The sequence below is a fragment of the Vigna unguiculata genome, chromosome 6 (genome assembly GCF_037176805.1).
Source record: "Vigna unguiculata cultivar grain cowpea cultivar isolate G323 ecotype 2 chromosome 6, ASM3717680v1, whole genome shotgun sequence".
Taxonomy (NCBI): Eukaryota; Viridiplantae; Streptophyta; class Magnoliopsida; order Fabales; family Fabaceae; genus Vigna; species Vigna unguiculata.
In genome coordinates, this window is record NC_140797.1 from 39,050,187 (window position 1) to 39,066,319 (window position 16,133).

The 16,133-nt window shown below is 30.8% G+C and overlaps 2 protein-coding genes across 3 annotated transcripts; both read right to left on the reverse strand.

Moving 5' to 3' along the window:
- Positions 1–528: 528 nt before the first annotated feature.
- On the reverse strand, positions 529–2,404 carry LOC114189028 (benzyl alcohol O-benzoyltransferase-like). Of its 2 annotated transcripts, XM_085674509.1 has the most exons (3): positions 2,240–2,404; positions 1,696–2,138; positions 529–1,608 (listed from the first exon to the last, which is right to left on the reverse strand). In XM_085674509.1, the coding sequence occupies exons 2-3, from the start codon at positions 2,128–2,130 to the stop codon at positions 673–675; spliced, it is 1,371 nt and encodes a 456-aa protein (XP_085530635.1). In that variant the 5' UTR covers positions 2,131–2,138; positions 2,240–2,404; the 3' UTR covers positions 529–672. The 2 variants fall into 2 exon arrangements, with proteins under 2 accessions (XP_085530635.1, XP_027933526.1); XM_028077725.2 differs by having other exon boundaries at positions 1,696–2,404.
- Positions 2,405–9,657: 7,253 nt separating this feature from the next.
- On the reverse strand, positions 9,658–13,428 carry PBG1 (20S proteasome beta subunit G1). Its single transcript, XM_028074593.2, has 6 exons — positions 13,249–13,428; positions 13,030–13,106; positions 12,658–12,787; positions 12,265–12,424; positions 11,972–12,157; positions 9,658–10,014 (listed from the first exon to the last, which is right to left on the reverse strand). The coding sequence occupies exons 1-6, from the start codon at positions 13,278–13,280 to the stop codon at positions 9,901–9,903; spliced, it is 699 nt and encodes a 232-aa protein (XP_027930394.1). The 5' UTR covers positions 13,281–13,428; the 3' UTR covers positions 9,658–9,900.
- Positions 13,429–16,133: the final 2,705 nt, after the last annotated feature.

Genomic DNA, 16,133 nt, shown 5'->3' on the forward strand with positions numbered 1-16,133 from the left:
TTTAATCAATTTTTTAATTTGAATTGAAGTCCCGTAGAATTAACACAATTTCGATTCAAATCAAATTACACTTGTACCCGTCCATAAACAGCACGTCAATATTTTGTCAATGATAAAGTCAATATATTATCGATGATAGGGTGATGATCAACAAAGAACAAAGATATGAAGTGCATCGTCATAAAGATGATGGTTGAGAAAGGATGAGCAGAGGTGTAGAGTTGTATCGCTATAGAGTCGATGTCAGTAAGGATAGCAATCTAACCTCCTTGTAAGAAGATAAGATTAAGGAAATAATACTAACAAATATTATGTAATTATTATAGTTACATTAGTTATTATTTAGGTTGGTTGAGATTTAGGAAGATATTGATGATTATCTTTAAGATGATTATGTATATCTGTAATATTTGTAACTGATTTATCTATTATAAATAAAAATATTACTCTCATGGTCAAGAAACAGATTATTTTTAACCTAAACAAGTCTTAAGTAGTTAAAAATTATGTGTCACTTTTCTTGACGAGAAGAACACTTAAATTATTTCAACTATTTACGGTTAGTTCAAATTTTACATATAAAAATTAGTGTATAGTAAAAGAAAACTAAGAATAAGATAAATAAACTTATGGCCTAATGCATGCAGTGGAGATATGCAACAAATTATTAAACTATAAGGTAGACCTCGGGAAATAAAGAGTAGTTATTGTAGTTTGGTTTTGGTTCCCAAACATGTGATCCAACTCATCTGCAAACCTATCCATAGCTTCAGCAGGCAACCAAATTGGTAAGACTATGCCTTCTTCTCCCCTTCCATTCTTATGCAACACCTGATACGTTGCTCCAACAAACCTCCCAGCCCCACCTTCAGCCACTCCTCCATACACACCCTCACCCCACCCAAAATCCACTTCCCTGAACCTCCCACGACTCAAATCCGAAATAAGACAAGATCTTATGGGCGTAAATGTGCACCCATCCTTAATCACCATCAAATCTGCCACCGAATGCACGTACTCTTCTGTCACCTCGCCTTTCGCTTTCTTTATCAACTCCACTGCGTACCCAATTGGATTCTCACAAAGCTTCCCTGCAGTTGCAACTGCTGCAGGGTACGCAAAAGCATTGCCGTAGTAACCAACGGGTAAAGGAGGATTGAACTTTGCACGTGCGTTCACTATCACCATCATGCGAACCTCCTCTTCTGCCTCTATCTCCAACGCTTTTGTGCGACAGCGCCACAAACATGCTGTGATGAGATCAAACGTGGAACAGTGCTGAAGGTGGGGTGGAACCAAGCCACGAATAGCGGCTATTTGGGAAGGTCCAAAGAAGAACGACCGAAGAACCATGTCATGTTCGTTTGATGTGACGGTTCCTTTGACTGTGTCTGGGACATGCTCGTATTCGCGATGGTTGCATGTGATGCGAGGTGGGTCTCTTGCCATTAGAAGCTCCCTACGCCAAACCGGTGGAATGGAAGGTTTGGTTGCACCACGAGCCATTTCAGCCCACGTGCTCATGAATTGTGAAAGACCAGCTCCATCACAGATGGTGTGGTTGAAGGAGAAGGCCAAGATGAAACCACCGCACCTAAGGCGTGTCACCTGTGATGTCATCAGTTCATATCCAACATCAACAAACTATAGACACAGATAAATAGTTATGAAGAATTCACTTCAAAATTCCAATACCTGTACGAGTAGAATGGGAGTGTTGGTAACTTGTTGTGAACCAGGAACATGGTATAGAAGTTCATGGAAGCATGGGAATGGAGGGTGGAGAGAATCACCGAACTCATCAAGTGTGACGTCAGCATGAGCCTCGATGAACATGACACCTTCTCCGGTGCAATCCACCATCAATTTGCGGTGAGGCCCCTCTCTAAGCCTACCCGCAAATGGGTAATAGAAGACAAGTGTTTGTGACAGTGCTTGTCGAATCACTTGAACTGGGTCTTTCTCTGCCATTGATGCTTGCATTCGATAAATTTGTATCCATGGAACGTGGAAACGCAGACCCTCTTGATCATCAATGTCGGAAAGTAGCTTAACTTCGTGAGGGGTGGGAATAGCAGGAGACACCAGCTGAGGTTGGCACCTTCGCACTGTAAACTCTAGAGAAGCCATGTGTATACCTGTGAAGAGATCAGTGATTATGAAGTTTCTGACAGCTTCTAGGATTGTTGTCGTTTTATACTATGATGATAACAAAAAACTCGATCATAAAATTGCATACTTAACGTTGTTTGTTTACATCAGTCTTTCTCTTACTTTCTTCGCAGATCAATGAAAAAAAGTCTTTTATATCTGTTTCCACGTTCTCCCGTTGTCTGTGTACACAAAACGTTAACAAGTATATAAAACGTAGGAGAATCCATAACCTCTAGTGTAGTATACGAAAACCGTGAAACCCATTTGTCAGTGGTCTTTTTTAGCCTAACTATTTTAGATTTTAATTAATAGTCTGATACAGGTGTCATATGATTTTAATTTATTACAATACTTTTATAAAAATATATTATTTAGATTTTCTTCCTTACATTTATGATATTTAATAAATTAAATCAATTATATTTATACTTTTGAATTAAATTAACCTTGATGTTGTATATATACTATGCATATAAAATCCATGTACATACATGAGAAATAAAATAACTATTGTCACTTTCAACCAACATTTTACACTCTTCCGCTACATATTAATCATTTAAAATCAACTTTTCCGTTCAATATTTGTATTTTTGAGTACTTTCAACAAAGATTTTCAACAAAGATGAATATATAATTTATAATTTTCACTGATAAAACTGATGTTGGAATTTTATATCTAGATAACTACTTGCATTTGTTATAATAAGAATGGGTATGACCTTGTGATTAAATTATTAGTAAAGTCAAATATTTTTCTTTCTTAACAAGTTTTGTGCCATATAATAAACAATATCATCTAAATTATCCTTACATCCAATACACATAAAATACAACACACACGCAAAGGGACCACAATAATATTGTACTAGATATATCACATAAACATAAGTCGCTCAGTATATAATCATATATAGCGTCTTATTCACAAAATAGCAAAAATTATATATACTCAATATAAGTATAATTCATTCAATTTACTTTATTATATAACTAGCATAAACACTGTACTATCGCATGTACTATCGCATATCGTACCTGTATACGTATTTTTTAAATATTTGTGATATTATTTTAGTAGATAATGATATTGTAATGTTATTTATTATACAAAATATATAAAATATATCACAAAATATGAGAAAATAAAATAAAATATATAAGAAAAGATGAAAGAATGCTCGTTAATAAATAAAGAAGAAAAGATAAACGATTTTATAAAAAATTTGTAAAAAGAACAGTCAATTTTAAAAAATTTAACAAATAATTATATTTTAAAGAATAAAATTGATATTTTAAAATATGGAGAAAAGAAAAATCTTTTTATATATTATTATATATATTGTTATAAATAAATAAAAACATTACTTCAGCAATAATTAATTTTGCTTGAAGTTGAGAATATCTTTGATTTATTCTATTTTTTAATAGTTAATGTATGAATAAGTTCTCATTTTATCTTTAATATTGCAATTAAATAGTGTGAATTGAAAAAGACGCCCAACTGCATACAATAAAAGCCATACGAATCAGGTAAAGGCAAATTCAGAATGAAATACTGCTCCGATTAGAATCACACATTTTCTTCATTGACCATTTAAAATGCCAACTCTTTATTCTGTTAGAAAATTGTCCCATCTTCGGATTATAATGAAATTGAGAATAATGTAATTAAATGATATTAGGTAATTGTAACGTCTCAATTAATTAATGAGCGTAATTAAAAGAAAGTCACATGATTATAATATAACAGCGAGCGCAGTTCAGGAGTTTAAACATAAGACCTTACAACTAAGGCACACCATGATGCCACCAAAAATAGGATAACGATATGGCTAAAAGTTTACAATTCCAATAACGAGGAATACAGGGGCCGTAGCCCTAAATAAAAGCCTAAAGGAAACTAAAGCCCAATCCACGCGGACTATGCAGCGGAATGACCATCTCCCTGTTGTCCATGGGTGTTCCTCGTCTTTGCTCACACCAACAAGTTGATGATCATCGCAAATAAGAGTACCACACAGCAGGAACACACAACAACAAAAGTAGGGTAAGTTTGTGCATAAAATCACATCATCAATGAAGTCAGAAACATATTCACAGTCCATCATACGTACATCACACAAGCATGTTACGACCTTTCAAACAATACACTACGACTCGACTCGACTCATCCGGATACATATAACCTGGTCGGATTCAACGGATGCTTGCACTTGTGGTGGATACCTCTGCTCACCCCCGAGCTATGTGTTACAAGTGTTGCAATGAATCAAATTTCCCTCACCACAAGGTTAGCCCTTAATAAGTTTCAGGCCTCCTGCTACTCTCACCACAGGGGTTAGTCCGCTCTAAGTGAGACTAACTGACCCCTTAGAGTGTCAGGATGCAATCCTTACCTAGTTATACAGATGGGGCACCACCATGGACACCCACTAACAGGGACCATAGAATTACGTTCCAACCACTGAAGCGCAACCCCGAAGGTCTCACCTAGAAACCCCAAGGAATTACACGCTAACACGGACCAATCAATCATAAATTAACAATATTAGAACGTTAAATCATGTTTGAAATTGCATACCAACCCCTGAGGCCAATTCCTCATACTTATCACATTTTTGAATCCATGCTACTGATCATCACCATCCCATGAGTCTAGGGCCTCATCTCATATCAATACCATGTTACTTTAATTCCAGTCCACTCATTCATTTCACATGCCAAGTTTCCACAATATCCGTCATTCACCATTCATGAATCATATCATACATACTTAGCAAGCCATTGTGCATATATACATACATACGAACGTGTATCTCATCACAACAATCATATTCAAACAAATTCCAACCATCCAAGAGCAATCAAACAACCAAACAGTGCCCTGTCTCGCCCAACCCCCCGCTCAGGCCGAAGGGTCTCGCTCAGGCGAGACGTTCTCGCTCAGGCGGAACCCCTTCGCCTAGGCGAGGGCTCGAAGGAGGAACCAGAAGCCAACGCGGGATCTTGCTTAGGCGAGTCCCTTCTCGCCTGGGCGAGATGTTCGCTCGCTCAAAAGTTGAGCAGGTCGCCTGGGCGACCTTTTGCGCAAAAAGGGTTTGGGCGAGTCCCTGTTTGTCTCGCCTAGGCAAGACTGGCTCGCTTGGACAAGTTTATCAGGTCTCGCCACTGTTCTCCTGTAACAGCCACTCACACCAACTCAACCCAACAAATCATTGCGTCCACAGTTAACCAAAATCTCACACCAATCAACATAAACTCAAAACGACAGTCAACAACATGGAAGGGAGCGGAATATAAGTTTAAGCCATAGCTTCCCTACCTGGAATGGGTTCGTATAGGACGTTCGATGCACAATCAAGGAGCACAACAGCTCTAGAACGCACTAAAGAGCTAAAAACAGAAGGTACACGGGACAAAGGGGGCGGATTAATACTAAACCCTAACTGTGAAATACAAAGAAAAAACAAATGGAACTCAGACGATCTAGAGAGGGCACTTACGTGGAGTAGGAACTGATTCGAAGCTAGTTCGAGAAGACTTGGGGAGGAACCCTAGCAAAGCGCCCTGTGAGTGCAAGGCGAAAAGACGAATGGTTTTCTGAAAGTGAATGAAAATGTGAAATTAGGGCAACACGAAGGGTTCTTATATCATGGGCCAACCTTTAGGCCCACTGTTGCAGGGCAGCCCTTAAAATTAAGGTGGCAGAAATAATTAGCCTTACATTAATTTTCTTAATTAATATAAACTTAGTTGTTTTTTTAATAATACATAGGTCTAAAGAGAGGATATGAAGAATAGAAATAGAGAGATTGGTAGAAAATACTTTTTCATAGACAGAAATGAAGAAAAATAATAAAAAACCTTCCTTTCTATCTCGTATGGATGAATGGAAATGTAGAGTGTGAACAAATAAAATGAGAAAAAAAAAGTAAATTGCATAAAATATTTATATGATGGCTAAAAAAACATTTTGACTTCACTAGTTTTTTAACAAGATTCATATTATATAAATTTAAATTTTAAAATTATAAAAAATAAAATAGAAAGTTTAGCATCTCCCAATCATGATTTAAGTATGAATTATTTGGCCAAGCTTATCCGTTCAACTCAAAATAATAAAGGGGTTGAAAAAAAAAACTTTTATTACAAATGTGAACAGATTGTTGATAATATAAAAGTCTTTGTTTTAATCATGTAACAAAACATTCAAGGTAGCAATGAAAAATAGTAGAAAAAAGCAGGTGTGCCTAACTTCTAAGGGAATTTGACTCGTCATAAATTTGAGTCGAATTTGATTTAAAAATAATTATTATTATTATTTAAATATGGATTAAATAGAATCTAATTCACTTAATTCTGATTTAAATAAATTTCACTCAGTTTTGAATATTCTTCTACTTACAACAATAATTTATTATTTTCTATTATTTTTTATAACTTTTTTATTTATTATTATTTATTAATTTTAATTTAAATATGTAGGTTTCTATTAAAATGTTATTCAACAATATTTTAAAATATTTTAAATTTTTGATTTTATTTATTTGTTTAATTATATAATTAATATTTTAATTTTAATATATTATCTTTATAATAATGTTTATGTAAACATTTTAATTAAACTATTATAAGAAAACAAATTAGTATTAAAATAAATTAGGAACAAAATATTTTTAAATTAGTCAATAATTTACGGACTCATGATTATTTGAGGTGGATTATAAATTTTTTTTTACTTAATTATATATTTGTGTTAATAAATGTTGAGGTTTAAAGATGTAGTAAAAATTAAAAAAATTAAAAAGTTGTGTCATCTTCTATTTAGCTGTAATAAAAATTCATAGGAAATTGTGATTCTTATCCATAGTTGTGTGATCTTCAACTAGCTGTAGCAAACATTATTTTGTCACATGTTAAATAAGTTTTCACGTGTTTCTGGTAGCAGTAGTAGTCGTGTAACAGATTGGTGGTCTTCGAATAAGGGACGGAACCAAATATGAGTCTACACCCGCAATCAATCACCCTCCAAAAAAACAAAATTCTATTAACATTTTATACTTAAAAATAATCTATATGTATACAAATATATAACATAAACTTAAATTATTGTATGAATATTTAAGAGTAAATATTTTAACAATGTTAGTTTATAAAATTAAAGAAGATTTAAAAAAACTTTGAAGCTTTTTGGAATTTTTTAAAAATTTATAAGATTAACAATTTTTTTTTATTTTGGTCTCTAGTTCAAAGATTTAAATTATTATTATTTTAATGTTTTAATATTCACTCTGGTTAAATTTTGTTAATAATATTAATGTTTGTTATCACTTGCATGTTGGGATGACGATAGGACACTGAGGGGATGGGTTTGCTATTGCATGTTTATTTTTGTACAAAACATTCATCCACATTCTCATACCTAAATTTAATGATATCAAAATTTTGTCTCGTCTCCATCCTATTAAGTAACGGGTATAATCTCGTATCTGTATTTGTTTTCTCACTATTTCAATATCAATTTTAATTAATTTTTTAAAATAAAAAATTATGGTAAAGAAAACATAATATTATCAAATATTCAATATTAGGAGATGATTATTTCTTCGATATCAAATACTTTGAAATAAATTATAATTGTTTACATTTTAAATTAGAATATCAAATAAAATTTCATGAGAACCAAAAATATTTATTAAATTTACAAACATTAATAAAACCTATTTGATAAATTTTAAAATTATTTTAAAAAAATATAAAAGAAAAAATAATTTTTAAATTAAAATATATTTTAAATGTTTGTTTACTTCAATTTTTAAAATTCTAATAAATCTCTTTTTTATACACTAATAAAAGTTATAATACATCGCTTAATTAAAATGATGCAAAGAATAAATAATAAACTTAATAATAAAATTATAACATAGATATTGTCTCTTTTGAACTTCAATATACGTTGGATGGTGATAAAAAAAATATTAATGTCAATTACATTAAATTTTTATATTGTAGTAAATAAAAATTATTTATATAATTATAGTGAAAAAAATTACAGTATGATTGATAACGAATTATAAAATAAAATATAACTAGATAAAATACATCAAAATATTATTCTACATATTGAAAATAAACAACAACAAAAAATATTATAAAATTTACAAATGTGTGTCTTGTAAACAATTAGAGAGACTATTAAAAGAAATCGCAAAGGATATGATAGAATGAAAAATACCTTAGAGATCTAAGAAAACTTTTCAAATATCAACATATATACTCAATGATTAAGAAATAACAAAAATTGTTTTAGTGAAATAAAAGAGTTCTTCAAATAAAACAAAAATTAATAATAAATAAAATTTTTTTTTAATAATACCTAGTAAATGAAATGTTTATACTATTAAACACTTAAATTAAGAGTGTTAAACATTCTCATGTGAAAGAAAAATATACACAAAATAAAATATTAAAAAATAATAGAAATATTCAAATGTGAGACATAAAAAGATATTAATTGACATATATCATTTTAACATAATTATATAAAGGTTATGATAAAATAAAAGATATATTGAAGATGCAAATGAGTTTCATAACAAACAGAATAATTAAAAAAAATAAAAAATAGAAAATATAACTTAATTAATTATAAATATTTTAATAAACAATCCATAAACCTGTTTTGGAGTCTGTAGCTATACTTAATCTGTGTCTCAATAGTACTTAACTTTTTATCCTTTCTACAAATGATTGTTTAAAGAAAACCTGGAATTAAATTGTGAAGCTTATGGTTGGATAAATTTACAAGCTTAAATTTCAATGAATTTCCTAACAAATTCAATTTACAAAAAATCCCTTGTTTTTTCATCTCAAACAGTTTTGCAGAGAAGTGAAACAAAACTCTAAGTTACAAAGAAAATCAAACACGACTTTTTTTGTTTTTTTTCTTGAAATGACACCAATAATCTACTGATCATGGACTTTTGTTTAGAAAAGAAAAGGGAAAGGAGGAATACGGATTAATTGAAAGCTTTTCTTTAAAATGAAATTAGAAGATTAGCACATTCAAGAGATTAATCAACAAAAGTTACAAAAATTAGAATTGCAGACCATTAAACTCTGCTGCGACCAAGGAACGCTGGAGATAAAAAAAGAAAAAACAAAAGAGGAGATAGATTTATTCAGGCCAATCGGCTAGATGCTCTTAACTCAATTGAGAGCTCATTCTATAGTTCACAAAAAAAATTATAAGTTATAATATATTCATTTTAGTTACTATTTTATACGATATATACAAAACATAACCATGTTAAAATCATATGAAAACAAACAACAGTTTTCGTAAGTTTTAGGAAAAAAACAAAAATAAAGATTTCTATATATATATATATATATATATATATATATATATATATAAGAATGCCCTTATATTTGTCAATAAAAACAAAATGGCAGATGCATGGAGTGATTTTATAGGAAAAAAAACATAAAAAATGAAACTTCTTGACAAATCTTTGCATGATTAATTTCAAATTCAAACCGGTGGACTGCAATGATGTCTATGCAAGTAATTGAAAAGGGAAAGTATCTTATGAATGTCATAATGAAAGGAAATTGGGATATAGATTCTAATGAAACAGATCAGTTCGAACCTAAAAAGATATAAAACATCCCATTAACACCTTTGAAGCAGTCTATTGGATATCATTTAAAACTCTGTTTCATTTCACAATGAGTCATCATCTACCATGAACCTTCAGCGCCCGCAGTTGGATTCTTGAAGGCAGAGAACTCCCAGTACGTTTTCAACGAGAAAGGTGGGTAAACAGTGGCACCTTCATCTGTAATTTTGGATATCTGCAAACAATAGTACGTTACACTTAAGTATCATAAAATATTCATTATGCGATGTATAAGAACCCATTTCGGTTCAACAAAGGGAGGAAGTGACGAAGCAGATTCATAAATTTAGTTCAGATCCAAGCCTCAATCCTCATGATACAACGGGTGCAATAAAGGTTCCGTTTACCCCTGATTTAACATCTACAACATATATACAGCTTAGCAGTCAAGAACCTAAGGTACACAAGCAAAGCAGTGATTGACTGGTAATAATGACCACCAACACACTACAGAATGTGCACAGCAAAAGAAATTGAAAGTTTTACACATATCAGCAGACATAACCAAGCAAGCATAAATTGTAGTAGTTAGTAGTTACCACATAGCTTGTCTATGCCATGCTATGTTGATTAGAGTCAAGATTCACACGTGATTTCGTACCAGTACAACACAGCAAATTCATATTAGCTGTCTATGAAAACCTACTAACTTGCTATCCCATGAGCTAGAAGTGGGGATTATAAATAAGTATGCAAACAAAGGTAGAAAAGAGAGAACATCACAAAGACATCTAGGTAAGCATTTGATAAATGCTTAGGAGCTAAAATCCAACTGATGAACTTTGTCATATATGCATCAGCCAGAACCATATGCATAATCCAAAATTAAGAGAACTCCCAGACAAAATCACCAACCAATTTTCAATACCTTCCCATACAAATTCCAAAACCAATCATAATATTGAGCAAAATATTTAAACATGAAAATTTGAGAAGAATATTCTCTTAGGTATAGAGCTTAACAAAGGGAAACGATTAGCAGATGTAAACAGAGTACAATAACATCATATTTCACTTTTTAATTTTAGAGAAGAAAAAAGATGGAAGTTGGAGGTTCGGTTGACCATAGAGCATTGAACAAGATAAGTGATGAGGCCGAGAGAATGAGTGGGCTCCATGAACCATTAGCCATGAAGGTAGTAAGACAAGATGGGGAAAAGTGTATGTGAGAAAGAAATATTATTTGAGGTCGCATGACTTAGGGACACTGCAGTTAGAGGAGAGAGAAGAATATATGGATGAATGGAAATACTAATTGTATTCGCTTTTGCTGTTAGTTAAAGGGGGAGAGGGATTTCGGTAGGAACAGGGAGTATAGAGGATTACATACAAAGGTTTGAATGTTTAGTAGCTCAAGTGCCCAAATTACATGAAGAGTACTTTGCTTACTTTATTCACAGTTTGCATAAAGAAATTAGAACCTGAATCAGAAGTTTGCATGTTGTAAGTCCACTTATAAGAGGAAGAATGATGAACATAGCAAGAGCCATTGATATGGAGTTTTCAAATAAGAGCAGAGGATGGCATGGGAAAGAAGAAACACGAATGGAAGGCTATTCGAGTTACAAGACTAGTTCACATATCTCTGGGCAGTGGGATCTTTTATCCGTCTATATTTTCATTAACAAAATAATACGAACATCGGTGTTTACTTCATTTTTATCTTTTTCTTCTTGTTTTTGAGGTGTGTGTTAGTAACAATAAGTATGGTCTATCCCAGACAAATTGAATATACTTGTTATTGATGAACTATCGGTCAAGTTGGGGGAAACAATTTTATCTGGGCTAGGTCCCAGATCTTATTATCATCACTTTAGAGTAAAGGAGAAAGACATTAAAAAGATTGTTTTCCGAACACAGGAGGCCATTGTGAGATTTTAAAACCGCCCTAATGCCCACTGTCACTTTACAATTCCTTATGAACGGGTATTAAAGCTGTTCTCACACAAAAAAAAAAAAATAGATCTTTACTACTTTGATAAATAATCCAGATGAGAAATGTACATTTGAGGTTTTGTACAAATTGAAGCCCTATCAACTTATCCTAAATACTTGTGTTGATTAATGGAAAATGGAGAAAGGAAGCGGAAGAGCATAGCAGAGTAGAGAAAGAAAAGGAAACAGTATAAAACCTGAATTTTGTTGACTGCAGACCTATCCCGGTATAAAAGCACGCGCATGCACTTCTCCAGTAATTTTACACCCTCTTCAAAGGTCAAGTTTTCATGCCACTCGTCACGAAGAATTGGCCTAGCAAGATGATTTCCAAGCCCAGTTGCTACATGGTTGTCCTCAAAATTAATCCCAATCATGTTAACCTGGAAAAGATACACGGATTTTTAAGTGTTGGAAGGAAAAAAAACTTGCAGGTATACCAAACTTGGAACTGCAAAGAAAAAACAAACAAAGAAACACAAAATCATACCATGCCAAGGTACTTCTGGCCATTTTTAACTCCACCCAGCACAAGCGCATTCCACAGAGGATTGAACTTGTTCCGCCGATTGTACATCACTCGGGTTAAATAATTGTGCACCTCCTTCGGTCCTAGAGAATTCCCATCATCCCACATGTTGTCATAAAGGCTGCACAACCAAAACTCAAAACAAAACAGTTAGATAGGAACTTTTGTAATACAAAGAAGGTAAAGGGAAAAACTACAGAGTATTTTACTGTGCCCAAAAAAAAAAAGCAAGCATAGTATGGAAAACAGAGCAGATGCAACCATTTTAACTCATAACACCTTTAACACTAAACTTATTTGAGATAACCGATTCACAATGAGTAGCAATTACTATTAAAAGGAAAAGGTACTGACATAAGCTCATCAAGGTAGCGCAGAATCTCCTGAAAGTCACTTATCTCCCCGCTAGCACCAAGGAGAGAATGTTTTCCAATAGGCTTGATACGCTCAACACTCTTGTACCGCAGGGTAGATCCATATGAACCTATCAACATATCCCCCATTCATATGATATACAAAGTATTCCAACACTTAAATAAACTATAATGAACTATTCAGACATGGCAGATTCATGAATCATAAAACAACTACTAATACTATCGTTAAAATTTATTTCTCCGATAATGTCATTTCTTTGAAACAAAGTACCCGAGAAAGAAACTTCCACAATAATCAGATAAAGAACATTTTGCGAAACGAAGATAAAAAGCTAATTGAATATCAGACCTCCCATATCAGCGGCCATGAGAATCCCATCTTTGTATTTGATAGCAACCACAGAGGATCCAGTCACGTACGGGTACCTAGGGTTAAACCATAATTAGGGCAAAAAAATTAAGACACAAAATACGCAGTTTAAGAGTAAAATCAAACCATTCAGAAACCCTAAAAAAGAACATTGAACATTGAAGGAGAAACGAAAGAAGTGAGAGAAAGTAAACTTACAGAGTTCGCTGGGATTCAGCTACACCTTCCATAGCAACGAGTATCTATCACGTTGGATCGTCGTTCCAGTGCTAAAGAAGAAGGGAAGAAAATAAAAGAATAGGAACACTAAGAAAAAGTAGAATATAGCTTGCCTAATATGTTTCACAGCAAACGACGGCGTTTCTAAGTTTAATTTCGTAAGCCCCAATCCAAACCAAAAAGTTCTTTTAAGGTAAAAAAACATACTGTGTCACCGCTCTTTTGCATAAACACTTTCAATTTTTTAGAAATTTATATATATATATATATATATATATATAAAGAAAACATTTCATAATTTTAATTTTCCTTTTTATGATAACGTTAACTGACTTTTTAATAATAATTATTAGATTCAATCTATTACCTATCATCATCATAATATAAAGAGAATTTTTCATTATATATATATATATTATAATTTCAATTTTAAATGACTTCTTAAAAATAATTACTAAATTAAATTTATTATCTATTATAATTTATTATCTATTATTTATTATAATCTACAACAATATATAAATATATAAAGAGATTCTCTTTTTTGTGTTCACATTTATAAATACCAATTTTACCCTTTAAAAATATAATTATTCATTAAAATTTTTAAAATTGATGTTACTTTTACAAACCTTTCTGTAAAATTGTCTATTTCTGCTCTTCTTTTTTCTCTATTTATCAACAATTATTCTCTCATATTTTATGCTATATTTCACTCTATTTTTAATAAATATAAATTTATTTTATATATTAACTCAATTACACTACATTATCATTACCTACTAATATAATATCACGCATATTTTAAAAATACATATTATAATTTATTATGTATTATTTATTATAATCTATAACAATATATGAAGATGATTTTCTCTTGTGTCCACATTTATAAATACCAATTTTACTCTTTAAAATATAATTATTTATTAAATTTTTTAAAATTGACCGTTACTTTTACAAACTTTTTGTAAAATCGTCTATTTCTGCTCTTTTTTTTACTCTATTTATCAACAGTTATTCTTTCATTTTTTTTTTCTAATATATTTCACTCTATTTGTGGTACGCTAGTATAAATAATATGTTAGAATATTTTATGATGAGTTTTATAACATATATTAGATTATATATATGAATTAGACGAGACGAGTTTAACAATTTTCATTAGACGAGTGTGTTCATATACTAATTATATAAGTTTAATAACACGTGTTAAACTAGTTTAATAATGCATTGATTAAACAGTTTAAGAATGCATATCAGACCATTATGTTTATATACTGATATATAATTTTAGCAAACCTGCTTCATATATTTTTGTATATCCTTTATAATTTTAGAAAGTCTATTCTATATTTATACACATGTTTTATTCATTGTACTTTTACAAAATCTACTATTTATGTTATGACATATATATTGATTTTTCTAAATCTGTAAATTGTATTTAAAACTTAATTATAAACTTGAAAATATTATTATTTATTTTTTCATAAACACGAGTTTAAATCTAGTTTTTAAAAGAAAAACTGGCACGAGTTTACTTTTTTTTTTTGTCATATTTACCATTTTAAAGTTAATATTAAGGGACTTTACACTATTATATTCAATACTTTTTCTTAAAACTTAAAGAATGTATACACAAAAATACGAAAACAAACAATTGTGTTTCTACTGGTCTTTTAAAATGATTCTTATACGTTAATACAAATATAAATTTCAAAGTTGAATTTTTTAATACATACTTTATGTTTACCCGAAAAAGATACAAATTTGTGGACAAGAAATATAAAGTTATCTAAGAAATATATATTTATGGTAACAGTAGCAAGATGTGTTATTTATTTTTATTACTATTATTATTGTAAAATATGAAATGGTACTCAAATTGTATAGCTATTGTATATAAAATATTTATACTATTACATGCAAATTTTTGAGTAAGTTAAAAATAAAAATAAAATTATAATTATACAATTTCTGAAAAAACTATAACAACAATAAATAACTTATGTTTTACAAATGAAATCAGTTTAATTGTTTTTTAAACAACACATTCACTACATTAAGCTAACTCTTCTAGATATGTATGAATAATAGTTTTGAAATATTAAATTAAATTTTGAAAATTTCTTAAATGCTTTGTTTACTTAGCTTTTATTTTTAATGAATAAGAGATATACAAAATTTCTTAGTTGAAAGAATTGAAGAGTAAATATATATTTAAAAAACGATTAATTATTTAAAAGATAGATACTTTTAAATGAAAAATAAAAGTTGTTCAGTAATGAGATAACATCGATTATTAAGAAAAGAAAAAAAAATGTAACCTGTTCAAGCATTAGTATTCGTAAATTTTGAAAAAATAAAATAAAATTTAACAGGCCAATAAATTTTTAATGATGGGAAATTCAATATTTGATGGATCGCTCAATAAAAGTAAACCACTTCTAAGTTCAAAACTCATTGGTTGTGGGATCAGTCTTTTGTTATATAAAGGTGGGATGAGTCTTTTGTTATATATAATGTTTTGTGGACATATTCTTAATTAATGTGGGACTATGTTCACATTAGGATCTACACAGCTTCTGTAAAAATGTTAAAACCTTTAACAACACTCGTACCCATACTTAATCTTTAGAAGAACTTACAATGGCATTCACAGAAGAAAACTTGACGTCAGAGGAACAATATATTTATAATTAATACACTTTCAGATGAATCTAAAGCAGAACTAACAATGGCTTCCTCCCCATATAAGTGAATTAGTACATTTCCAGCCTTCAAATTCATTTTCCACTAGACCAACCAGAGAAAATTACATTAATAGGACAAATTTCATACTCGTACTAATAACAATAAAT

What these genes read in the sequence shown, in the direction of transcription:
- LOC114189028 (XM_085674509.1), bottom strand. Translation starts at nt 2,130, where the DNA reads ATGGCTTCTCTAGAGTTTACAGTGCGAAGGTGCCAACCTCAGCTGGTG. An exon ending in CTCCCATTCTACTCGTACAG is followed by an intron (nt 1,609 to 1,695) that starts GTATTGGAATTT and finishes ATGACATCACAG; the next exon opens with GTGACACGCCTTAGGTGCGG.
- PBG1 (XM_028074593.2), bottom strand. Translation starts at nt 13,280, where the DNA reads ATGGAAGGTGTAGCTGAATCCCAGCGAACTCT. An exon ending in GCCAGAAGTACCTTGGCATG is followed by an intron (nt 12,158 to 12,264) that starts GTATGATTTTGT and finishes TATCTTTTCCAG; the next exon opens with GTTAACATGATTGGGATTAA. An exon ending in CTGCAGTCAACAAAATTCAG is followed by an intron (nt 10,015 to 11,971) that starts GTTTTATACTGT and finishes TATTGTTTGCAG; the next exon opens with ATATCCAAAATTACAGATGA.